Source organism: Conger conger, chromosome 15 (genome assembly GCF_963514075.1).
Source record: "Conger conger chromosome 15, fConCon1.1, whole genome shotgun sequence".
NCBI classification, from domain to species: Eukaryota; Metazoa; Chordata; class Actinopteri; order Anguilliformes; family Congridae; genus Conger; species Conger conger.
In genome coordinates this window covers 1,744,518-1,771,678 of record NC_083774.1, presented here as the reverse complement: position 1 = coordinate 1,771,678, position 27,161 = coordinate 1,744,518, and the positions used below count along the sequence as shown (strand labels likewise).

The window sequence follows — 27,161 nt, the reverse complement described above, 5'->3', positions numbered from 1 at the left end:
CGGTCCGACAGCCATCCCCGCACCAGCACCGCACAACTGATTCCAGTTAAGCCCCAAAAAGGACCATACTGAGGGGGGGGGGCCTGGGAGTCACAGCCATATTAATAAGACCGTGTCAATTATTGTATAAGGGACAGTCTTTTCCTGAAGCCAAGTGAAATATGAAGATGCATCACAAGGTTTCATATGGAGAAGACATACTCTCCACAGGGTCACCACCTCCCGTTATTAAAGTGGTAGGTAAAATTCCAAAATGAAACTTACCTACACAAAGTGGTAGGTAAAATTCCAAAATAACATGTCACATGACCATGTCAGCTCTTAAAGGTGTCTAAAATCACTCTGATTTTAGATTCTACCTCTTTTCTCAGTGAAATATCAAAAAGAATAAATATGAACGTATACATCAGCAACAACAGTCCAGTTGGGAGTTGAGTATGTACAGTATGTGATGAATTATACACAATGATCTAGCCGGTTAAATTAAGTGAGATTCACTTACCTGCTGTGTTCCTCCCTGGAAGGGGGGTCTGGGAGGTGGAGCAGATCCAGGAAGGTGCTGCAGTAGTATTTACGGACAAATGGTTTGCAAAGAAAGGTATTTTGTATTTTAGCTGTGCCGCCTGGTTTGCTGGGTGGAGAGCAGGAAAAGAGAACATGTTAAACAGGGTGCGGGGAAGCACTCAGCAGTCAGCTGGTGAGATGAACACGCCACATAACCAACTGGATACCCACAGACAAGCTTCACATTTACAGTCTTCCTTCAATCCATCTTTCCAGCTCAAAGGGTCCGCTACAGACTGAACAGAACACAGCTCACACTGCCTGTGTCAGAGGAGAGAGGCTGCCTGCCTTAGCTCTTCAAAAATGACAATGGTGATTACAGTCGCGAATGTAATTTTAAATACTGAATTCCAAATACTAAATACCCCTAAACATCTCACACTACTTTAAACAGCCCAGAGACCGTCATTCTGTGATAGAGATCTTTTAGTTAGGGGTGTAACCTGGCTCTCTGAGTGAAGTATCGCCACATTAAAAAACTCACACACACACACACACACACACACACACACACACACAAGCACACACATCCAGACACATACACACACACACTCACACACTCACACACTCTCACACACACATACACACACACACCACACCACACCGCACGCATACGCGCACGCGCACACACACACGCACACGCACACGCACACGCACACACACACGCACACATTCCTGCCTGCCAGGCTGCAGTTTGCTCAGTTCTCATTGATGGACTTAATTTCCCTTTAAACAGAACCAGAAGGTGCTGAGAAGAGGGTGACATCTGATCCTGAGTCCAGATGAAGGGAACCGGGCCACCAGGACTCCACACCATTCCCCAACTGATCAGGGAGGGAGATAGACTAACAGGGCACAGGCCACGGAGGGGGTTAGCAGTGAGAAGGGGACATTTTGTCACGCTACATTTAGTTAGCATACACGGAGGGCGATGGCGGCTATAAGGAGGCGTATTAAAAGTGGCATGTTGAAAAGAAACAGGGGTCCAAATGGACGAGGAGGAAGAGCAAACCAGGCTTGCACATTGGTTATTGTTACAGAACAGCACACATATGAGAGATTCAGACCCAGCGAGGTTTAGTACAAAACAAGGTTCTGATTTGAGCAGATTCTCATTCTCATTACATTTTCTGAGAGAGTCGTTTTTTTTTTATTTTTATACCATGGTAGCCCATTCCCCGCACCCTCTTCAATCTGGGAACGCGCGGTTGCTTGACACAACGTCTCATACCTGTCCGTCACAGCTTCAATTCATTTCTTGAATACCCATCCGGTAATGAGACGGTTTATCAGCAGGCTCCGGCGGCCCGGGGTCTGCTCGCCGTCCGTGCGGGGGCTCGGAGGACGGATAATGGCGATTCGCCTCCCGTCGTGCGGGGGCTCGGAGCTGCCTGATGAATTCCTCCCTTCCCTGACATTCCCATATCCCAGGCCTGCTTCCCCGGAGCTGAGGGGCTGTCCAAAGTGTCTCCCTGGTAACCAATTCAAACGAGGAACTCACCTTTACCTTTTAAATTTTCATTCTGTGAACCTTCGTCAAATCCCCCTTACCCGTCACTTTTCATGACAGAGGAGAGGGAATTAGTCTGACCTGTCCTCCCAGCTCAAGTGTAATTTAGTTTTGACATTGATCAGCAAGCCACAGCCACAACATGGGGAGCAGAACAGGGCACAGCCACAACATGGGGAGGAGAACAGGACTCAGTGGACACACAAACACAATCCTTCTGAAGGAAAAAAATCCCTTTCTTTGATGATTTATGAGGATTATAAAATAAAAGGCAACAACCCAAAAAGCATTCATGCACTGTACATGTACAAGACTCGTCTTTGAATTGGGGGCCCTGTATTTTAATTTTTTTAAAAGCTACATTTCCATTTACAAATACTAAATATATTCTTGTTTCTTATTTCAAACGTGTGCCAGACCTCACTATATTAATTTGCTACGGTCCAGAAGACATACTGTCCCCCCTCCCGCCCCGCCCAGTCAGAGTTAGCAGGGCCAACATTGTCATGTATTGTTAACATGTATACGCACATCATCATCGTGTTTCAGCTCACCCATCAGACAAAGGGAGCATTTGTGTGGACGCACACTGATTTCATGGCACACTCGGTGGAAAGGACAGGCACGACGGATGGCCTTGTTAATCTGATTGGCTGTGGTGTGGTGAGGGTGGGATTATCAGAGCAGTGCCCGGGCACAGCCTGAAACAGCTCCACCTGCCGGGGGGGGTCCGGGGGGGGGGGGTCCCACCACCATCCTGTCCCTCGTATCGTACCTCTGTGGTTTCAGAATTCCAGAGGCAGCTTTTAACAGAATGGAGCATTTATTATTTAAAGCGTCTATTGGTAATCCATTTTGGTGCATTTCGAGACATTAGTGATGACCGGTAGTCACAAAAGTTGATTTTACATTTGAAACAACAAAGGTATTTAATAGATATTTCATTTCTCCTTGATGATAATCCAATTGAGTAGAGGCATATTTGGAGGAAGAAGACAAGCTCTCAGACAACCAACAATGTTGTCCGACATGGTAATATTGAGCAACATATCAAACCTAAATTTAAAGATGCTTTTTGGATTTCAGACTGCTCTCTCACATTCGTCATGCAAAGTTCTGTCTGTGTGTGTCGGGCAAATCTCCAGCTCTCTAGCCCGTTACACATCAAGTTTAAATGTGTGGTGGGAATGATGAATCCAACAAGTTTAAAACAGCAAATAAAGGAGATATCGTCTGTCGCAAACACATTGAATTAATATTGCTACAAAAACGCTATTTTTTTAATTGGAAAAAATGACAGATTGACACTGAAACATATTAGTGACCAACATCGTAGACCTCAAAATTGAGTTTGTCCGTGTTTTTGTTTTTTTTCTCTCCTTTATTTCTCCAGCATGATGTCACACGTGGAGTCTGATGAACTTTAAGCCCACGGGATCAGGAAGTAAAGTTCATAAAGCCTCCAGTCAGGCTGAATGCTTTCTGAACACTCGAACACAATCGACTCACTCAAAACTTTGTGTTCCAGCAGCTGGCCAGCTCCGGCCCGGTAAACGGAGGGACAGAAAGGTGAACTCCAAAAGGCCGCAGCGCTCCAGCAGGAGTGCGCCGTCACAAAGAACGCGCGGCTCGCCATGGCGACGGTGCCCCGAGCTGTCACTCTGAAGTGCCCGTCAACGAGCGTGGCCAATCAGACGGAGGGAGGGCAGAGGGGGGGCTTAATTAGATACGATCCTGCACGGCGGAGGTGGGCCTTCACCTCGGGGGCCAGGAAAGCTTAAAAAAAAAGCCCCCCCTTCCCCCTCTCTCCCCCCCGCCTCCCCGCTGAAGGCCAGGGTCACGCTCAGGCGCTAACCCAATTTCACACTTGGACTCAGGGCCGGCGCGGGCACAAAGGCGCGCCCGAGAGGGGATGCCATCTGCCGCGGAGCGGGAAGGAAGCGGCTGGCTTTGGGCGCTGATCCCATTAGGGCGCGTCCCGTTCGCTCAGGACGTGCCGCTGCGCGTTAATTGGCTCAGCATGGCCGGCGAATCAGGTTCCCCCGCTCCCACCAGGACGGCGTCCGCCCCCGTCTCCCCCTCGTGAGGGGGGGTTTTCATCTTTCATGACTTCTCAAACACCGCGTGTGCCTCGGGACGGCCCCCGCCCTGCCCGCGGACTCAGGGGATCAGCTCAGCGTCACACCGGCACCCCAACAATACCGGCCCCACGAGCCAGGAATTAAAAACAGCAGGTAACGCAAGACGGGCGGAGAAAGCGCTGCTGAAACCTTGGGGGAAAACACGTTCCTGAGACGAACGTGCGCTTTCTGCGTCCCTGATCTTGCGGTTGTGGTGTGTGTGTGTGTGTGTGTGTGTGTGTGTTGTTGCGCAGTTATTCAGAGTATCGTTTTCCAGAGCAATGGACACATTACAGCACTCCCATCAGCTCCGCAAAGACACCCGAGACAAAGGTTGAGCCCTCGACTCAAACTCTTTTCATTTCTTAAGGCAAAAAGTTTTTATAAAGAATAAGTAATCTTATTTAGCATACAAATCCAACATGTAAAAAAGTGACCTAGGTCAAGTAACTTTCAATATATGTACTGAGGTATTTCATCATCAAATTAATTTTTTGTAAAAACAAACTTTGGTAGCTTTGTCACCAGGATTATTTTTTCCCCAATCTCTGTGCCTTCTATCAAATAGAATAAAAACAATCCAAAATCAGTGAGAACAAACAACCAAGGTCAGAAGACTTGAACAACATTAAATCAGCCTTTTTGATGGAGGAGCACATACACCAGAGCATAGCTGTTTCTTTCACATCTGCAAAGGCTCCCCTCCTTCATTCACTTTGCTTTTTCTTTTTTAAGTGCATGCCATTTCACAAAGCCAAGTTCTCTCTGTTCATTTTTCACAAGTCAAAATAAAAGTGCCCATGAAGGCAAACGCGTCTCATTGCCCATATGTTTCACATAATGAAGAGAGGGGGCAAACGTGTGACTACAGACACATACTGTTATAAACTGGACAGTGTGGGGATTTGTAATCACGCTTTTATTTTATTTATTTAAAGGAGAATTACCTGCTTTATACAGGATGGGGAATGGATGTGCGCATATAGAAAAACCTGGTGAAGATACAGCAAAATACAGCATTTACAATACAGCACACTAATTTACAGGCCAGGGCTGGGGCAGCAGCACACTCTGATCTCACACACTCACACACTCACTCACACACACACTCACTCTCACACTCACTCTCACACACACTCTCACACACACTCACACTCACACTCACACTCACACTCACACTCACACTCACACTCACACTCACACTCACACTCACACACACACACACACACTCACACTCACACACTCACACACTCTTGCAAACACACACTCACACACACACACACACACACGAGAAAAGAACGTGGCAATCTGTGCCTTCGCTCTATAACCTAGCCTCTGAACAGCAGTTAATGAAACACAATTCTGTGTCAAAGTTGAACTTAATTTCAGGTCACTATGATTCATAAAGCAGCGATATTCTTAGCAGCCCTCAATGACAGTGAAACATCTCTCCAAACAGCAATTCTCATTAAGTGCACTCTCACATTTCCTTACTTCAGTTTAAATTTGCCTGGTCCACCTTGTCCACTGCTTCTCTACTGTCATGAAAAAAGGTTATTAAAAAAAAAAAATTATTCCTATTGACGTGACAAAATATAAAATCATATTTAATACAGAGGCAGGAAGAAAACCTTCAGAATCCTTTATACATTCATTACCAGAAAGCTACTCAGTATTAAATGTGATCTTTGCATTCTATTTGCCCCATGAAATATACTGTTTTTGGTATTTGGGTGAACACACTGAAGGCAAATTATTCATGTCTTTTCTCCAATATAACAGAATAGTCTTGTAAATAAGTATTCACCGTGCCAGTCTTTTCGAGGACTTACCTGGACCTTGTGGGCACTGTTGACTGGTTTGTGTTCGACACAAACGGCTTGTGGGCACTGTTTACTGGTTTGTGTTCGACAGAAACGGCGAATAAGGAGGCTTTGCTGGAAAGGGAAGGTCAAGCATCCGATTCTGGCCTAAAGATACCCAAATATAAAGCAGAAAGAGCCCCCCCTACACCAGGAAGAGGAACTATTGAACTAAGTTACTATTCCCTATATTAATACTGCTGTTATTCAGGATAGGTATTTTTCAACGCTCAATAGAACCCAAAAAGAATCAGGCAAATAGATCATGGCCTCATACACACATCCCGCAGTAAATGAAATTAATAAAATAAGCACAGGCACAGAAGCATTTTGCTCATACTTTTTTAATGTATCACAATGAGCAAGAAACATACTTGATGAAATATTTTCAAAGGAGTATATTCAATTACCATCTACAATCAACTTAACTAGGACAACAAGGTTTTTTGTGACAAAAGTTTCTCTTTAAAAGTCTGAAGTTCCATGTGGTTTTTGTATGTTAGTCTCCATGTGTTTTGGTACAGTTTGGAAATCTTCATCATATAATTACAGTAACAAAAAAGCTAACAAGACTACAGTATAGAAAAGACATCAAGAACAACATTTTTGGTTTAACTCGCTCTTATTTGTACATTGCAAGGCTGTTTTTTTTTTTTCTGCCCTCAGGTGGGCTGTCCCGCCCAGCTCTGAGGGGGAATAAATCAGGTGAACAAAGAAAGAGGAAATAAACGCGTTAAAAAAAACACTGTGGCACGAGGAGTCACAGAAGGATCAGGGTGCTCCACGCTGACAGTTCATCTTTGAAACTGGAGCTAATGTTTTGTTTGGTTGGTTGTTAGTTTGGTAGTTAATTTTGGTTGCTTTGCTGCTTTTTTTTTTTTTTTTTTTTTTTTTTTGTAACTGCCTCTTTAGGAATGACAGCCAAAAAAAACCCTCCTCTCTCATTCTGGACCAGTTTTTCTTTTCTTTCTTTTTTTTTTTGATGGTGCGATGAGATTGGTTAAACTCAAGACCAGAGCTGGCGAGCTGCTGTCTGATTGGAGGGTGCCGTCTGTCAATCGGTGAGAGAAGCAAGAGAGAATGAAACAGGAAGCAACGACACATCAGACAGGAAGGGGCATGTGTGTGACTGTAGATACGCCAGTCACAGACTCAATCAGAAGCAGAACCCAGGAGAAAAGAGGCAGCTCCAGATACTAGAGTTCAGCTTTACGGCATCTCTGCATTCCCCTTCGGCCCTGCTGGAGTCTGCTCCACCCTCCGAGCGGTCTGGGGTAACTCCACCCTCCGAGCAGTCTGGGGTAACACCACCCTCCGAGCGGTCTGGGGTAACTCCACCACGCCGGCGGTCTGGGGTAACACCACCCTCCGAGCGGTCTGGGGTAACTCCACCACGCCGGCGGTCTGGGGTAACTCCACCACGCCAGCGGTCTGGGGTAACTCCACCACGCCGGCGGTCTGGGGTAACTCCACCACGCCAGCGGTCTGGGGTAACTCCACCACGCCGGCGGTCTGGGGTAACTCCACCACGCCCGCGGTCTGGGGTAACTCCACCACGCCGGCGGTCTGGGGTAACTCCACCACGCCGGCGGTCTGGGGTAACTCCACCACGCCAGCGGTCTGGGGTAACTCCACCACGCCCGCGGTCTGGGGTAACTCCACCACGCCACAATGAAGCCGGGGGGGGGGGGGGGCTGCTTTCGCTCCCCTGCCCGGTTTTGGTAAAAACCCACCAACAAAATGGCCTCATTCACCCCAGAGTGACCTCTCCAAACTCCAAAGATTTCCCAGAGTTCTGTTTCGTTATTTGTTTTTTGTTTTTTTAAGAAAAAAAAGAAAAAAAGCTGATGTCTTGTTTTTAAATATATCTATATCTGTATCTTCACAGTGGGCAAGAAGATGACCTCTACAGCAATACCTTGTTTTTGTTTTTTTTCTTTGTAAAATGTCTGTGAAAATCAAGTAAGCCAACATGAGTTGAAGCTTCTTTCAAAAGTATTTCAGTTGTCTTCTTGTGGGTTGTGCCACAATAAAATATATACTTACTAGGGACACCACCTCCTTTCTGCGCCCAACTGCATAAAGCTTTGGCCACATTCAAATATTTAATTAAACTAAAAGCTGCTCAGTGCTTTATATCAACCACCTCATCATTTCTTTTAAATTCAGTATTTTAAATCTTCTACTTTTTAAATCCAGCTTTGTGGTTCAGTACTTTTGGTGTGTAAATGAAAGTATAGAAAGAATAAAATAAGAAAACAAAAGCTGATGCTGGCTCTTATCGAAACACAAGCGTGAGCATGCACACACACAAACACACACGCACGCATGCATGCACGTGCACACAAACACACGCACACACACACACACACTCACAGACACACGCACGCACACACCCGCACATGCACACACACACACACATGCACGCACACACACGCACACGCATGCACGCATGCACGTACACACACACTCACACTCACACTCACACACTCACACACTCACACTCACACACTCACACACACACACACACACACACTCACACACTCACACACTCACACACTCACACACTCACACACACACACACACACACACACACACACACACACACACACATAGTCCATGCAGGCAGAATCTACGATGATGAGCTAAACTGGGAGGAAGTCCACACAAAACAGCCCAAAACATCATACACTTTTCAAAACATGTCAAAACAAAACAACACAAAAAAATATAACAATATTACACCATAAAGTGGCCAGGTCATACTGTAAAGTAAAGTAGAAAAAAAAAAAAAGAAAAAAAAAAATTAAAGCTAGTGTTAAATGTTAATTTATATGAAAAAAAAAAAAAGTCATATACAGAACCAAAATAACACACAAATAGTTATATGAAAATAATATTGTCTATGACAAAATAAACACATTGAAGAACAAACTATACAACATTAAAAAACATTTTTTAAATCATTGAATGAACAATATGCCTGAAAAAAAAAGAAGCATTTTTGAGGAGTGGCAAGCCCGCAGAACAGAAATATTCCACATTAATCTGCAGTGCTCGGGTGTCAACAGCACATCACATTCTCCTGCAAGCACCGACTACTTTTCACACACCCAAGATTTCAAATCTGTACATTTGTGGCCAAAAGCAGTTCTCATGCACTCATAATGTTCACAAACAGGTTTTGGTGAAAAACAACTGATTTATCTTTCCTTGTTGTCGGGGGTTTAGGGGTTGTCAATGAGCAGGACCACTTGAGCTGCTAACAGAAGTTGTGGATGACCTCTTTGGACATGAAGGCATGGACATGCCTGTGAACCTGCACCACTAAAACACATACTTTCGCCTTTACATTAATTTTGGAGTGAAAGCATGCCTTAAAAATCCTGTTTTCGCCAGATTGTGCTTGAAAATGGCTTGACACTCAAAATGCACCCAGGGGCAAGTCCCTTCATGTATTCTTAGGACGGGAGATTGCCACTCCAGGCTTATTTGCAAACTCTGTCTTTCAGAGGCTTGTTGAGGGGCATGATGACCGCAGTGAAAAAGACTTCAGTACCAGATCTGCGTTACGGACGCTTTTTGGTGACCACTATTATTTGATAAGTGAGAGACAGCCTTTTCTGGTTGGAGGAGAGCTCTTATCATCAACACTCCACAGCAGAACTACACACGAGGGAAGTGGAGTTATTTAGTTTAGCAACCCAGCAATCGTAATTTACACAACAGCTTACAGTCACCTTGCAGAAAAAAAAAAAAACGAAAAAAAAAAAAAAAACAGTCCTTGCTTTGGGAGAAAAAAAAACCTCTCCAATGTGGTATTTGGAATGCACTGTTCTGTACAAACAATATAGATCATTGGCTTTCAACATTGGTCTGTTCAAAACAAAAAATAAGAAAAATATAAAGTCAGCCAAACTGTCCTTTGGAACGTATATTCACAGTCTTCAAAGTTCCGTTTTTGCAACAAGAAAAGGAAAGCTTATAGCAGAGGGAGGGGAAACGGTTTATTGTTTCTGTTTTTGTTAAAGCTTAGCCAAAAGCAAAATTAGCATGCATCTAGGTATTCATTTTTCAAAAACTACATTAGCAGCAAAACGTATGTCCTCAAAGACCAGACCTTATACATTTTCTTAAAAAAAAGATTCTTGTGTGTGACAGAAAAAGTTAAACAGAGCTTTTTAACCTCTATCTTACAGACTGCAATGGCTCTTGTATGGTGCTACTCCACAATGCAAGGACAAGGGCCCTTTTTTGGTTTTTGGTATTCTTGTTTTTTACGTAGAAAGCCACCTGTCTGCTTGCAAAGAAGCAAAAACGGCAACTTTGATGCATACTCCTTTATTTTAAAACTTTCTTTCCTTTAACAAACAGCAACAAATTCTCAAGTATAAAGAAACCTCTTTTCTCATCCTTATGCACCAATGGTGAAAGTGTTTTGTCTTTGGATTTTCTTTTTGTTTTTAAAGCGTGAGAATCATTATTATTATTTCATTTTCATCTATGACAACGACGATGAAGAGTTCAACTGAAAATGAAGCAGAAAGACTGCAGCCACACTACACGAAGAACCCAGATCTGCTCTGTAGTGCAAGAGGAGGAGTAACCAAATCTACCAAACGCAGGAGAAAGGAAAACAAAGAAAGAGTGAGAGAAACAGAGAAAGAATCAGACAGTGTTAAGTGCACAAAGTTAGCAAATATAATCAAACATCTTGAACATTTCACCCCAGAATGTTTCTGTTTTCTCAGGATAGCATCGACCAAAAGGAAATATTAAACAAACAAAATAAAATAATAATAATAATAAAATAAATAAAATCTCCGCCACATCGCTCAGCGGCAGTTGGGTGAATGGAAGCCAAGAAATTTAGGATAAAAATGAAATAAAAAATAGGTCAGTTACTGCTCCTTAATCTAGTCTATCGGAATGACCAAGACAACATCAAATGAAGCGCCTTTAAGTTGGACGATACAAAAGCTCAATGTACACAAAGATTTTTTTCAATCTACCATACTGTTTAAATTCATTTCCAATGCAACAATCTACTTAACACCAAAAATGTTCATATCTATCATAAATACAGAAAGTTTTTTCTTAAAAGAATCTCCCCCCCTCCCCCTCCCCCCACTGCCCTGCCCCATCAACAACAACGCTCTCCATGAGTGCTACTTCCCCCCATAAAAACGATTTAAAATGTTTAAAATCAGCAGATCAGCTACCCTTTTTGAATCCCAAGAAAGCTATGCCTTTATAATATTTACTCTTTTTAATACTTTCTGCCTGTAAAATTAAGTTAAAAAATCAGTTTTTTTTTCTATTGTTCGGAACAAAAAGTATAAAACAATGAATTTCTGTGACAGAAAAAAGGTTGTGAGCTGTTGACCTGAGAATAAAATAGACATTACATTATTTTTTTTCATTTTAGCAAGCCATTGGTATCTGAATGCTTCGATAGCAAGACAACTGTAAATGTAAGACTATTCTCCCATACAGTGCATACTGGCTTCTTGTTACTGTGCTATTCACTGGGAATAATTATACAAATGAGGGACAAGTTGTTAATTCATCTTCCGGAGGAGGGGATTCAGGGGCCATTTTGAGCAACATTTGAGGCAGTCCATTGCTATACAGCTTTCCTCTATCCGTATCCAAAGCTTCACTGCAGTCATCATTGTTTCAATATACTGTATAATTGAGTTATAAACGAAAACCAGCATGTTGATATGGGAAAACAATCCACTAACATTAAATTTTTGGTTACAAGCTTTGGAATTGCAGTTAGTCTTTACACATCTTTTCTTCGGAAATTGGTTTGTAATATTTTAAACATTTTTAACATCGCTGCTTTTTTTTTTTTTTTTGAGTTGGTTTTCTCACGTTTTTTTTTTTTTTTTTTTTGTCTTTTGTATTTTTTAAATATTGTCCATCATTGAAAGCTCTTTTACAATCGGATGGAGTCCGTTCCTACACTAGCGAGATTACTACTACAACTACTACTGTCTTTCAGACAGCTGGGCTGCTGTGGCTCCTCAGCCAGGCGACTCCGTTGGCCCGGCGACCTCTGACTGCTGTCAGAGTCAGACTCATCGGTAAAGACGTCTGTTGGTATCGAGGTCTGAACCCCTGAGGTGCTCAATGAACTTGAGGTAACCGTTGAAGGTGAGGACACCGGAGGGAAAAAAGGAGAAGTCGAAGGAGAGGTGGCGTTGGGCTTCCCAGCCGAAGCTCTGGAGAAGGGGGCCTGGGGCCAGGGTTTTCCGGCAGCTGTGGTGTGCGGGGAGGTGGCCATGGAGGAAGAGGAGCACGAGGATGAAGAGACGGTGGAGGACGGCATGGTGGTGGGGGTCACGGGCGGAGGAGGGGGGCTGTTGTTATTGTGGGAGGCAGACTGCGAGGTAGATGCGGTGTTAGGATCGGGGAAGCGGGCTGAAGAGTGAGGTAATAAACTAGAAGCGTGCTCTTTGGCATTTCTGGCTGATCGCTTGATTGTTCTGTGTTTGTGCAAGGCCGACTCCAGGTGTTGACTGAGCGCTTTGTCCCCGTCCAGCGTAGCGTTGCAGGCCAGGCAGTCGTACAGACTGCCCTCCCCGCTGCTCCCGCTGCTGGGGACCCGAAGCAACATCTCTTGCAGGTTCGCCACAGACTGACCAAAAAAGCAGATCGATTTCAGGTGGCTGATGGCCGACTCTTCGTTTACAAAGACGGCTTGACACTTGCGGCAGGCCAGCCGGTACTGCACCTTGGGAACGATGTACTGGTCGAGAGGGCCGTCCGTGCCTTTGCCGTCCGTCTCGTGCCGCTCGGAGGATAGGTTCTTGTGGGAGGAGGAAGAGGAGGAGGAAGAGGTCTCGCAGGAGGGAGTGCCTTTCTGCTCTTCAGCTTGTGCTGGGTCTTTGGCAGATTCTTTGTGGTCGGGGGTTCCCGGGGTCTGGGGGGGAACGGGCGTTTGGCTCACTTTGGGTTGCTGGAGTTGCTGGAGCTGCTGCTGCTGTTGCTGTTTCTGCTGCTGCTGGAGCTGTCGCTGCTGCTGCTGGAGCGCCTCCTGCAGGCTCTGCTGATATTGCTGGTAGTGCTGGAGCAGGGACCCTGGGGACAGCCCCATCAGGGCCTGCGACAGAGACGGGTTGTACGGGAACAGGCTCTCCATGCCGTACATGGGCTGCAGGTAGCCGCCCTGGAGGGCCCCGGGGATCTGGGGAGCGTAGTATGGTGAAAAGCCAGGCATGAAGTAGGGCAGGAACTGACTGGTCAGCAGAGCTGTGGGGTCAGACGCCAGGGCAGCCTGCAGGGCCTGGAGCTGAGCTGGATCCACAACATACTCCATCCCGGGTGTCGGCATGGAGGTGGCGGGAACAGCAGTCTCGGGCTTCTCTTTCTTAGCGCTGGTGGCGGAGGTGGAGGGAGCTGGGGTGCCGCCTGTTGAGGACGGTGTGGGCGGCTTCTCGGCCTTCTCCTTGGGCTTGTCCTTTTCCCTGGACCTCTCGGCATCACGCTCTTTGGGGGGGTCAGGCCGTGGGCCTTGCTGCGTGGCCGTGGAGGTGGAGGTGGAGGTGGTGGTGGGGGTAGAGTGGGTGGTGGAGGTGCTAGCCTGGGCTGGGCTTGAAGAGGCTAAGGAGGAAGAGGAGGGGGGCTTGTTTGGTAATCCAGATGTGGGGAGACTAGGTGATGGTACACTGGCACCAGGCATGTTCAGGAGGTTTGGAGGTTTTGGAGGTGTTAAAGCTAGAAGACAAGAGAAGGGTGCGTGTAAATTGCTGATACTGACAATACCTATTAAACAGAAGGGATTTTGTTTAAGCATTCGTGCCTTTTTCAGGTTTTCTGGGACAAGCATTTCTTTATTGTAAATGTGTTATTATTATTTGCAATGAGATAAGAACTCATGAAATCTAAGTGCAATGATAGAAAAACATACTCTAACACTCCTTAAAATACAAGCATGTAAATTCCCGTATTTTATGAATTTATATCAAGGGTATACTGCAGTAAGATAAAAGGAAGATAAAAACATAAGAAAAACTGTGGGATTCCTGTAACTCTCATGACCAGCTGTGTATTTGTGACACCGGTGATGACGTACCTGTGTTTGATGAGGAGAACCCCGGTAACGAGGGATTGCCGACCCCTGGCAGGAGGACCGGGGAAATCCCCTGCAGAGTGGGGTAGGCTGACGAGAGGGCCTGCAGGGCGGGGCTGTCAAACATCCCCTGTTGCTGCGGTCCCATTCCGAGGACCTCGTTGGCCTTCTTAATTCGATCCATTTCCTGCTGAGCCATTAGCTGCCTCACTGTGGCTGGGTCGAAGTACTCTTTCTCCTTGTCCAGTTGGCTCCCAATGGTGTCCTTCACCTTGGCGATATGCTGCAGGGAGAAGATGTGGTCTCGCACCGAGTGTCGGGCGCTGTACTTGATGCCACACAAAGTGCACTCCGTTCTGGGTCCCTCGTAGGATGTCTGGTTGATGCCGAAGTGCTTCGCCATGCTCAGCTTGGCTTTCTTCTCCTTGGCACGGGCATTCTGGAACCACACCTGGACAACTCTCTTCGGAAGTCCAATGTCGTTGCCGAGCACCTCGCATTCTAGCATGGTGGGAGTGCGGTAGTCGTTGAAACAGGACTTGAGGACTTTCAGCTGTAGATTGGTCATCTGGGTGCGGAAGCGTTTTTGGCCGGGGCGGTCGCCGGCATCCGTGCTCCTGCTCCCAGAAGCTCCTGGGCTCGGTGAACAAGGATCAGCCAGACTTGAGGTCTCGCTGTAGTCCACGATGGCTTCATTTTCAAAGTCCTTGGCATAATAACTCGTTGCGGGGCTCACCAGCCCTGATGACATCTGGTCATCATTCTCCACAGAGGAGGCCGTCACCCCAGACTTGGAGAGAAAATCACCACTGTTGAGACTGTGCTTTGCATCCACGCTGTCATTGTCAGCGTTGGCCTCATCACCAGTGGTGGTATCAGTGATGGCCGTGTTCACAGAGGAGCAGTCATCGTTGTCCAGTTTGCTCGGGTCAAAGCTCAGATTGACCGAGGACATAGTTGGGCTTTCAAAGTCCTCCATCCCTTCAACCTTGATGGATGTTGGGCTCAACAAACCCCTGGGAGACAGATCCATGCTCTTGCCCAGCGGAGACAGAGAAGAACAGTGTCCACCGCTGTTAGACGGGGCGAGGTGAGAATAGCCGGATATATCCAGAGGGTCCATCTTCAGCAAGCCCTCCTGATCGGGAAGGATGTTGGACAGATTGTAGCCAGCGCGCTTAGCTTCGTGCCAGTGCCGTGAGCGAATGTGAGCCTCGAGGGCCGTCTTGGCCTTGAAGAGGGCTCGGCAGAACGGGCACCGCCGGTGCGCTTGAGCAGGTCCCACGGCTCGGAACTGTCCTTTCCTCTCCCGGGCCCTGGTGTTCTGAAACCACACCTGCACCACCCTCTTCTTCAGGCCCACCTCGTGGGCGATGTGGTCGAGCATCTTGCGGGTGGGGTTGGAGTCGAGGAGGTATTTCTGGTACAGGACCTCCAGCTGCTCGGGCGTGATGGTTGTCCTGAGCCGCTTGTCCCGCTGGGGCTCCTCCCCGCTGTTGGTGCTGTCGTTCTCCCCGGGACTGGTGCCGGCTTTCTCCTCCAGCTTCCTCTTCAGGGAGTTCATCGTGGACGTAGGCGTCGAGGGAGAAGTCGCAGAGCTGCTGGGCATTTGCGGCATACCTCCCGACATGAGCTGACTGGCCAGCAGGGGGTTGCCGGGATCAAACAACATGAAGGGCATGTCCATGGGACGGTCGAGGAACTGGGGGTGAATGAACTGGTTCTGCACCGTGAGGAAGTGAAGCTGCTGGTGCTCCTGCCAGTGCTCGAATGAGGGAAAGCCAAGCTTGCACTGGTCACACTGGTAAGGGATCATCTGCTGGGCAAGCTGCTGCTGTTGCTGCTGCTGCTGCTGCTGCTGCGAGGCAGATGTCAGGAGTGGGTTGAGTGACATATGGGAGCTCTGGGAAGGAGCTGGACTGGCCTGGGACACAGAGGGACCACACTGCTGCTGCAGGGAGGGGGAGGGAGAGGAGAGCTTTGTGGTCTTTGGAGCTACCTGCGCCTTCTCCTCCCGTGGAGGCTTCTGCTCCCTCTGTGTTTCAGTCGGCGGCTGCTGTGGGCTCTCCTGCTTGACAGACACGAGATTATCCCGGGACTCAGAGGATGTTTCAGTCAAGTGTTTCGGCTTATCGTCAAAAGGGTTTGAAGCGTTCGCAGGTGAGGCCTCCTCCTTGTCGGAGGATGACATGTGAGAGAAAACTGAGTTGGATGGGGGGAGAGGGCAAAGGCTAGAGGAGGAGGGCATAGGTGTGTGACAGGATGACCCTGACAGGGAATAATATTCATGGGAATAATCCATAGAGTCTTCATTTTGACTGTCATATTGCCCTTCCTCGTCTTCATCTTTGTAACACAGCTTCTTTTGGTGTTTAATGAGGTCAAAAATGCGCTGAAAGACCAGGCTGCACTTCTTGCACTGGTAGTTCAGGTTCGTTGTACGGATGTAGCGGTCATTGGACAGCTCTCGCCTCTCACCGTCTTTGCTTCCGTCACCCTGGTTCTCATAATTCTTGCGTGCTTTCTGACGGGCGTTTTGGAACCATACCACAATGACTCGAGTGGGCAGGCTCAGCAGGTTGGAGAGCTGCTCAAACTCATCATCTTTAGGGTAGGCATTAGCATCAAAGAAATCTTGAAGGACCCTAAGCTGGTAGTCAGTGAACCTTGTCCTTGAGGATCTCTTGCTCCCGTAGCACTCTTGTCTTTGGGGCTCAGGGGATGGTGGCTTAGAATCTACTTTGGTGTCTTCCAGAGTGGTGATAGGTGGGTTGTTGAAGTTGTATGGTGAATCTTTATTGCGCTGGCGCTCTTTGAAAAGGGTGTTGCGGAACCAGTGCTTAATAACTTTCTGCGGCAGGCCCGACTTGTCCGCCATCTCTTTGATCTGCTCTTCGTTCGGGGAGTTGTTGATGTCAAAGTACTGCCGCAGGACCCTCAGCTGGTCGTCGGTGATGCGCGTCCGCGGCCTCTTGTTTTGCTGCTGCTGCTGCAGCATCGCCGGGGTGAGCTGATGCTGGTAGAGGTGGGCCAGATCGGCGGCCAGGCCGGACTCCACAGTGGACAGCTGTGAAGGCATCTGAGAGGGCAGAGACTGGAGGGACATAGGCTGCATCATCAGCGGCGAAAAGAGAGGCAGGTCCATGGGCATGGGAATCTGAGTCATGGGCACGGCAGGCTGAGGAGTGGGAGCAGCCGGGGGCGTGAGGGACGGTGCGGAGACGGGAATATTTGGTGTCGGAGCTCGCTGAGGTGCTGGGGTGGGTGGAGGAGGGGGTGGGGGTGGCGGGGGTGGAGGAGGAGCAGTTTCAGGTGTCTGGGGTCTTAGAGGATACAGCTTGTCGTACTGCTCCCTGTACTCCTTAGCAAACCTCTCCAGGGAACGGAAGGGGAAGAAGGCCTGGTGGATATGCTCTTGGTGACTCTTGAGAATCAGTATGTTCGAAAATAGCTTGCCACAGGCCTCACACTCCAGCTTTTCAAGTCCCTCAACGGGATCCACCACTCTGCTGATTCCACCCTGCCCGCCTGACCCTGCTGGTCCGATCCCTGACATTTTCTTCTGCACTTTCTGCTTGTTTTCATTGTACTGAATCACTAATTCAAACCCAAAGTTCTCCAAGAGGGCCTTTGTTGCATTTCCACGAGCGTCCGAGGCAATTCTAGGCGGAGGAAAGCCGGGTTCATGGTTTCCTCCCACTGCAGCTGGCTGTTGATCCTTCTTGTCTTTAGATTTCATATTATCCGAGGGATCTTTGGAGACGTGTTCTTCCGATTTCTCATTCGCTTCTTTATCCCTCTGCCCGTCTCGGTCTTTCTCGCTCTGAGACGCAGGCTTGGGCTTCTTTTCCGACTGATGCTGAAGAAGAGACGCGCTCTGCTGGAGCAGAGCCATCTGCCCCTGGGCCTGAGAGTGAGCCTGCTGCTGCTGCTGCTGGTGCTGCTGCTGCAGGTGGTGGTGCATCAGCTGCTGCTGCAAGCAGCTCTGCTGGGCCGAGTTCTTCAGGTCGTCCAACAGGGAGGAGGTGGTGGCGCCGGCCAGACTGCCGAGGTTGATCTCGGGGTTCAGCTGGAACTCCGCCCCGGGTATGTAGAACGGGAAGAGGAGCTGCTGCTGCTGGAGCGGCAGGAGAGCGTCGGTCGTCATGGGGAAGTGCTGAAGAAGCGCCGGGTTGAAAAGCTGCGACTGGAGGAGCGCGGCCTGCTGCTGCAGCTCTTGCTGGAGCTGAGCCTGGGCCTGGGCCTGGGCCTGAGCCAGCTGCTGCTGCTGCTGTTGCTGCAACTGCTGCTGCTGCTGCTGCTGCTGCTGTCCCCTTGACGACAGCATGTCCGCAAATTTCTTCTTCTTCGACTCGTGGTTTTCTGATGGAGGAGGGTGACACGACGCCGAAGAGTTTCCCAAGCTTTCGATGCTGTGGGACTGGTTCATGTGCCCGCCGCCCAGAAGGCTGGACACGGTCTGAACCCCGGAGGAAGAGCTGCTGTTGCTTGTGGCGGTCGTTGAGTTAGTGGCCGGGCTGGGGCTGGGGCTGGGAGCAGAAGTGCTTACTGACGCACCGCCTCCGTTTCCGCCCGCGGCCGAGATGGAGCTACTGCTGCCACCTGCTGCTTCGAGCTTGGCCGCGCGTGCTTTGGTCTGATGGAGGACCGAGCGCATGTGAATCTCCAGTGTGGAGCTCTGGCTGTACGCCACATTGCAAGTGCTACACTTGAACGGCTTGTTGTCTGGACTGCTCGTGGACTCAGGCTGACCGGTGGAGGACTCCTGCAGAGCCCGCTTGACCTTGTGCAAGTGCGAGACAGAGTTATAGTGGACCAGAAGGATATTCTTCTGCGTGAAGGACTCTTTACAGACTGTACATTTAAACGGACGGGACGGGTCCAGAAACTTCTCCATGGTGAAATTGGGGCCTTTTCTGAACGGCAGGGCGCGCTTCGGTTCCGATCCGGAGTCCTCTTGGACCGAGCCCGAGTCGCTCCCGGTCGGGCTCTGCTTCTCTTCGGCGTCGCTCTCCTCCCCGTCCTTATCGTCTTCGCCCAGGGCCACGTGGTCCTCGCCCAGCGTCGGGTCGCCCATGACCATGAGGTCGCCGTTCATCAGCAGGCCGCCGTAGAGCTGCTGGATGTCGGCCTCGCTCAGCTCCAGGTGGCTGGTCTCCAGGTGCTTCTTCAGGGCCTGCAGGGTGCGGAAGCTGCGCTGGCAGAGGCAGCACATGGTGGCCGCGCGGATCACGTGGTACTGCGAGTGCAGCTGCAGCTTCTCCACCGTCTTGAAGGCCAGGCTGCACTGGTTGCAGCGGTACTTGTAGACGTGCCGGTCCGAGACGGGGAGCTGCGGCCTCTTGTTGTGCACCTCGTTGAAGTGCATCTGGAGGGCGTTGGAGGACTTGAAGACCTGGTTGCAGCCTTTCTTCCAGCACAGGAAGCCGGTGGAATCGTCCTTCGTCGGCTGCTGGTCTTCCAGGGGCGACCTGCGGGCTTCTGTGACCTCTGGGGGAGGCGGAGCCCCCTTCTCAGAGTCTGCCTCTGAGGTTTCTGTCAAGGAGAAGAAAAAAATTTCAAATAAAGTGATGAAAGTGTCTCCCACAATGGCAGACTCTTGTTGAACAGAAATCAACATACGGCATCTTATTTTCAGTCACAGTTTGTCTATTATTTTATATTTCCCCAAAGTCAATAGCAAAACTATTATTAACATAAATTCAGGCATAACATTCATGATATTCCTTTAAGTCAAACCCCTAATGCTTTATCAAAATCCATGTACTGCTCCAAAAGGACAAACCCGTTGTCTCTTTCTCTCATTGCACATGATTGGTCGATTTGCTAGAATGTCTCCAGACAGGAACGTTGATGAAGCGGCAATGCTAACCTGTCTGTTTCTTTGTTTCGTCAGAGCTGGAGTTGGTCATCGTCTGCAGATTCTGCCCGTCCTTCTCCGAGCCTGGAACAGGTACGAACATGCTCGCCGGCAGAACGTCCGAGGGCGTCACCTGGAGAGCCAAGCATGGGGGAGACGGTGTTACAAGGACAAACTTTAAAAAGCGATACCTTCCCTTGAAAACACACGGGTGGATTCAATGTCAAAAAAGACCCTTGCGTTGCTTTGCAGTGAAATTGGGCTACCCGACAAACGATTGTGCTCCAGGTTAAGAGATGCAGACACACACCTCCTGTATGCTCTGAAAATAATCACAGTTTTGATATTTACCATCCTCTGAAATTGCACTTTGATCATTGGCGGTATTTTGTCATGTGCCTTGAAAGTTCTTGCTGCAGCCAATTAGTGAGATGGGCTGAAAGGCCTAGCTTGGCCAGCTGAAAAGCTTATTAGGGTGCCTAATTAAATCTTCCTCATAAAAAGTGCATCCTGTTCTGACGGAGGGGAGCAGTGTAGAGCTACACTATCATAAAGTGCAGGAATGCTGGGTAATTTAACCCCGCCAATCCGCAGAAGGGACAGATGACAAAAGGGTCGCCTAGGAAACAGTGCGAAATGCGCAGCATGTTTGTACATACGAGAGATAAAATTTGAGAAATTATACTTAAATCTGAAGAGAGAAATATTCAAAAGGCACTCAAAACACCCGCAAACGGAGGGAGAAGCAGGGAGGAATGCACATTTCGCATCGATGCATTAGTTTAATTTTTCCTTTTTTTTTTTTTTTTAATGAAGGGGTTCAAAGAGCAATGAATATTGATTAGAAAGTGTAGAAGCATAGACATGTTTTGTGCACACGCAAAAGGTTGAAGTCAATCATGTGTGAATGACAACCCCCCCCCCCCATCACTCCCCCACTCCCCTCCATCTTGGCTGGCCCCCTCCCCCACCTCTCCTCCCCCCCCCCCACCCCCCTCCCGGTCTTTCCCCCTAAAAAGACGACAATTCATCAAAAGTGCTCATTAGTGGCCTCCTATTTAACAGTAATCAGCCCTGGAGATTGGACGAGGCCAGGAGATGAGACACTGCCAGCTTCTTCTTCCTTCAATTAACTCCCCAAACAGAACAATCACACTCGCGCCACACTCTGCATTTCAATTCCTGGAGCCCCGTTCCCTCTCTCCCTCCCTCCCTCCCTGCCCCTGATATTCCCCCTCTCAGACTCCATCTCTCCTGCTCGGGGAGAGAAAGGTCATTCAGACCCGCCCCTTCTGTACCCAACACAAAACACTTTCTAATGAAATGAAACAATGGAATGCCTTCCACAGCTGGGTCTGACCTCACCCTGCTCCTGTACAGGTGTGTGTGTACACACTTCACCGTAAAAAGAATAACCACTATCCCCCAGTTTGTCAAAATGAAATTACTTGCTAAAAAAAATAAAAATAAAAACCCACAATCCAAGATAGAAAATTGACCACATTCTCCACAATAATTTCTTGGGTTGTCAACAGTCCCATGGTGTCATGTCCATTTTAGTGCTGGATCTAAACGATGCAGTATATTTTAGCGATTGTGTGGAGGAAAGAATCACGCTGAATGCATGTACGGTGTGTCTTGCACCAAGGCTGCCAATTCTGACTTTGTGACTGTGTGTCTGAGGCTTAAAAATGAGCAGTCCTCCCTCGTCAAACTCCCAGTATCCCTGAGACCGGCTAATTAACCGACAGAACGGACCCGTCACCAGACCAAGCCCAGCACACAGACGTGCGTCTGCGCTGCCCGCACATCCATGCAGGAACAGCCCACCTCCTGCGAACACGCTGCAGGGTTGGGGGGGTTAAACAGAACAGGAAAAGCCCTTTACTCCATCGCAACGCCATTAGTCTAATCAGAAAAAATATAGGAAAGGCTTTTCATACAGTCCCTATCCCCCTGTTTTCAATCTCCTCCAAACTAAAAGTGGTAAATTAATGCAAGCAGCGTGGAGAGTGACAAAAACAAAAACGCTGGTGATTTACATTACAAAGTGGACGATTCCTAGACAACTGCTTCATTAGGCAGCGAGAGGCAAGCACCAAGAGTACCCCAAGGTCACTTTTAATTTAGACCACCTAATTGGCAAACATAGTTCAAAATGGCTATCATCTAGCTAGACTTGGAATTAATGAAGCACAATTATTTTCATTACCCCTATCTCAGACAGACAGAAAATGAGACGGAGTGAGAGAGCAGCAGGAGAAACGCAGAGGAAAAAGATGAGGGGCACAGAGAGGAAGGGGGAGAGAGGGAGGGGAAGGAGGAGTGAACGAGAGAGGGAGGGAGAGAGAGAGAGAAAGAGAGAGAGAAAGAGCATCTTTATGCATAGTCGGCAAGAAATAAAAGTCACCTATTTCAGAATTCATTAGGCTGCTGTACTAGTGGCATGTGAAAGGATAGAGTACATTTCAATTTATTTCCACTTGTTATAAAAAAAAAAAGGGGAAAAAAAGGTGCAGGTTTTAATGCACATTACATTAGTGCTGCTACTCTCTCTTGCCTTTTGGAAAAGCCCCGTGTGTTATTATCTCTATAAAGAAGAGATATTGCCACCTATACTAATGCGTGCGCCATTTGCTTTGTGGCTGGGGTTGAGAGACGCCTGGAAGCTTGTCACGGCGCTAAGACAATTGCGATGAGCGATTAAGCCAAAGAACGCCTCGGTTTAGTTACCGGGCAAAAAGTGCTGCTGTATCGCGCTTTCCACCTCAAAAATGCACAGTGTTTGCAAAACGGCAAACAAAACATATTTATTTTATGAAGTTTAAAAAATATTATTCTCCAGAGGTGGCAAGCCGGGGAGGAAGAGCGCAGTATACAATAAGTGGACGGAGCGGAGAATATAATAAAGAGGCTGATGTAAGAGTTACAGTGGAATACGAAAGAGTTTCAGGAATGGCCCCAACAAAAATACACCCGTGAACCCATTCTGTTTACCTTCTGTAAAAAAAAAAAAAAAACTCTTAATACTTCCCTGGCCCTTATATAGCACATCTCACAGCCCCAGAGCCGTGTTCCACTGCGTAAAATACACTGGAGATCCAGTGATGACAGCCCCGCACTGCGCACTATCAAACGCACACAGCCTGAAAGGAGTTCCTGAAGCACTGCGGGCGGGATGAAGAATATGGAAAACACAACACGTGTATATGTAAATAGGCACACTTTCCAGAGGCTCGCGGTCAAATTGTTGCAATCATTACTCACGCGCAGCTTGAGGTATTCAAGTCAGATAAGGAAAAATAGAGAACGATAATATTTTCATGGCCCGAGCTTGCCTTTCATTAGAGATAAAAATTTATTCATTTAATTTCAATTCATCTGTGTCACAATTACTTGAATATATTAATAATGAAAGCCTTTGTTTTGAGTAGCAGTGAGGTGGATGGAGACTGCGGAAATAATGCAAGTGTCTTCAAACGAGAAGAGGAGAAAGGACTGGGAAAAAAAAAAAAAAAAGCCCTTCTTCAAACAAAGGAATATTTTTGCAAGGAGCCCCGTCTCTCCCAGTCGAACAGCATTATAGACGAAACCTTGTTAAGAAAAGGAAAAAAAAAAGAAAAGAAACATTTAAAAAAAATCCTGAGAGCCAAGCCGGTTAGAATGAGGCCAGGGAATAATATTGCAAAAACATCAGAATCCAACCTCATCAGATCTGACTTACAGGGAGTCAACAGAGCACTCAGGGCTGTTACACAAATAAAGAATTTCCTACGCTTTTAATCAAGCTGCAACGCTGTCTCAAATGTCACCGTTTAGAGGGGGTGGGACAGGAGACACTCTGTTTGGGCAGAGCGAGGAAGGCAGAATCAGCAACAGGGAGCAGTGAACTCACTCCACAAAGACTGAACCAGTCAGACTACAGCTGAACTCCACAAAGACTGAACCAGTCAGACTACAGCTGAACTCCACAAAGACTGAACCAGTCAGACTACAGCTGAACTCCACAAAGACTGAACCAGTCAGACTACAGCTGAACTCCACAAAGACTGAACTAGTCACAGACTACAGCTGAACTCCACAAAGACTGAACCAGTCAAAAACTACAGCTGAACTCCACAAAGACTGAACCAGTCAGACTACAGCTGAACTCCACAAAGACTGAACCAGTCAGACGACAGCTGAACTCCACAAAGACTGAACCAGTCACAGACTACAGCTGAACTCCACAAAGACTGAACTAGTCACAGACTACAGCTGAACTCCACAAAGACTGAACCAGTCACAGACTACAGCTGAACACACCAAGGCCCAAAAGCACTGTCATCAGGAAAAGCGATACAAGTGGCACGCTTTGCATTTCGCCTGTTCAGACCTCCCCACAGAAACATAACTCATCAAGGAACACTCATTTGTAAAGGTGTAAAAAAAGGGGGGCGATTAAAAGGCTGAATTTACCCCGGAGCGGACGCTTGACGGAGACCTGACAAAGAGCCAGCGGCGTGGGCTGTTCTCTCACGCCGAGACAGCACTGCAGCCTTCACTCAGAACCCCAATGTGAGGAATAACCGACCGAAACAGCCGTGTGGCACAGGGGGGTGAGGGACATACACTGAAAATGTCACTGTGATCCTCATGTGAGCAGGAGATGGGTTCTGCAGCATTACACCCCCTTCAATAAGCAGGCAGAAAGGGCAAATATATTCAAGAGGGCAGATAACTGAATGGACACACAGAGAGGAAAGTAAATAAAGGACTCCAGGAAGTGATGAGACACAGACACACACAGGCACAGAGACAGACACAGACACACACACACACAGACAGACACACAGACACACAGACACACACGCAGACACACAGAGAGACACACACACACACACACACACAGACACACACAGACACAGACACACACAGACACAGACACAGACACAGAGACACACACACACAGACACACACACAGACACACACACACACTCACCGAGGAGATAAGCTTGTCCACGCAGTCGGGGGCGACGCTGTGCAGGTGTGTGAGGTGGAACTGCAGGTGCACCTTGTTGTTGAGCATGTCCTGGCACAGGGGGCAGCGGAACATGGGCTGCACAGAGTGCTGAGTCATCACGTGCATCCTGAGCCGGTTCACGTCCGCGTTGCTGTACTTGCAGTAGGGGCACTGGAACAGCTGGCGGGGCAGCAGGAGGGAAAGCCCCAGGGTGGGGCAGGTTAGTGGGGTAAGAGGAGCGATCTCTCACCTGGAGCCTCCACTGAGGCCTGCCCGCTGAACAGAGCCTGCCTGGCACACACTGCTAAACCTGCACATCTGTCAGACACGCTGCTGATCCTCCAGCGTTTGCACAATGACTGAACACAGCTACAGCGAAAAGTGCTGAAAAATAATCATCAGGAAGTGACACATAATGCAAATGGACTGTTCCCCAGAAGTCAAAAACGCTTTGAAATGCTCCAGAGGAATGGTCTTCCCCTGTGACAGGTATGGGTGGGGATAGCTTCGATTAGTTTGACTAGCTTCATCAAGACTGCATCGCAATTTGAGTGACATAAATAAAAGCTGGCTTACATTATCAGACTGGAAAAATGCGTCTAAATTATTCTCAAGGACAGAGATGGTGAGGGCGCCGTCTCACCTGTTCACTGGCGCTCTTGTCAGCCGTCCGGGGACGCTTTGAGGAAAGGGGGCTCTCCGTCACCCCAGACCTTGAGGAAGGGCGTTTGGAGGGGAGTGGGGAATCGGTGCGTTCCCTGTCCACCTGGCTGGAAGCTCCTGCAGAGAACCAGAGAACCAGACTCATCAAAACAGGCCCCGGCTTCCAGCTAGGGCACGCAGGAAGCCAATCAATAACGCACTTGTGTGTGAGGGCTTCATAAAAGCGTTTTTTTTTTTTTAAACGGGATTGGATCACATTTGACAGGAGATCACCATGGCTTGATCAGCCGACCCTTCCTGTACCCCCTACCACGTTCTCCTTCCCCCCGCTCCGAAAACGGAGAGAGAGCCACCTGAGCTGTTCTGACTCGCCGTCCGCCCAGGCGTCTGATCATGAGGATATCACACGGCGTGAGAGACGGCCAATCAAAACATCAGTTACCTACCTTCAGACACTTTGGGTTTCAGTCACCTGAAAGACTGCGTTTGAAGAAACACTCGGGTTACCTAGAGGTTCACACGGCTAAGGAGGAAGCCGAGACTTCTGAAACAACACCTCAGACATTTAAGCACACAGACCCACATCAGTGCGTCTGACGCGCTTCTGTTCTGCCAGTTACTCCACTCTCAAACACGTCTCAAGGCTTTAACAGCTATTTTCTGATAAGAAATTAAGCTGTAAGTTTGTTTATTCCCGTGAATTGGCAAAAGGAAGCAGAGCCATCGACAAGCACACACTCTCTTACCCTGACTGACAGCCCAAAAAAACACCACAGAATCCCGCCAGTGTGGAACGCTGGAGGCCAGAGATTTGTGATGTAGGTGTTGAGATGCGCTGGTTTGTGATGAGTGTAGGTGTTGAGATGCGCTGGTTTGTGATGTAGGTGTTGAGATGAGCTGGTTTGTGATCAGTGTAGGTGTTGAGATGCGCTGGTTTGTGATCAGTGTTGGTGTTGAGATGCGCTGGTTTGTGATGAGTGTAGGTGTTGAGACGCGCTGGTTTGTGATGTAGGTGTTGAGAAGAGCTGGTTTGTGATCAGTGTAGGTGTTGAGATGCGCTGGTTTGTGATGAGTGTTGGTGTTGAGATGCGCTGGTTTGTGATCAGTGTAGGTGTTGAGATGAGCTGGTTTGTGATCAGTGTAGGTGTTGAGATGCGCTGGTTTGTGATGTAGGTGTTGAGATGAGCTGGTTTGTGATCAGTGTAGGTGTTGAGATGCGCTTGTTTGTGATCAGTGTAGGTGTTGAGATGAGCTGGTTTGTGATGAGTGTAGGTGTTGAGAGGAGCTGGTTTGTGATGAGTGTAGGTGTTGAGGTGAGCTGGTTTGTGATGAGTGTAGGTGTTGAGGTGAGCTGGTTTGTGATCAGTGTAGGTGTTGAGAGGAGCTGGTTTGTGATCAGTGTAGGTGTTGGGATGAGCTGGTTTGTGATGAGTGTAGGTGTTGAGGTGAGCTGGTTTGTGATCAGTGTAGGTGTTGAGAGGAGCTGGTTTGTGATCAGTG

The 27,161-nt window shown here is 48.1% G+C and overlaps 1 protein-coding gene across 1 annotated transcript in view; it reads right to left on the bottom strand.

The window, feature by feature from the left end:
• Positions 1–11,221: 11,221 nt before the first annotated feature.
• The window catches only part of zfhx3b (zinc finger homeobox 3b), a 176,850-nt gene continuing 160,910 nt past the window's right edge, over positions 11,222–27,161 (bottom strand). Inside the window, 5 exon segments of the mRNA XM_061222572.1 lie at positions 11,222–13,781; positions 14,140–19,671; positions 20,009–20,129; positions 24,978–25,178; positions 25,642–25,775. Of these exon segments, the coding sequence (XP_061078556.1) occupies positions 12,001–13,781; positions 14,140–19,671; positions 20,009–20,129; positions 24,978–25,178; positions 25,642–25,775 (7,769 nt within the window). The 3' untranslated portion in view covers positions 11,222–12,000.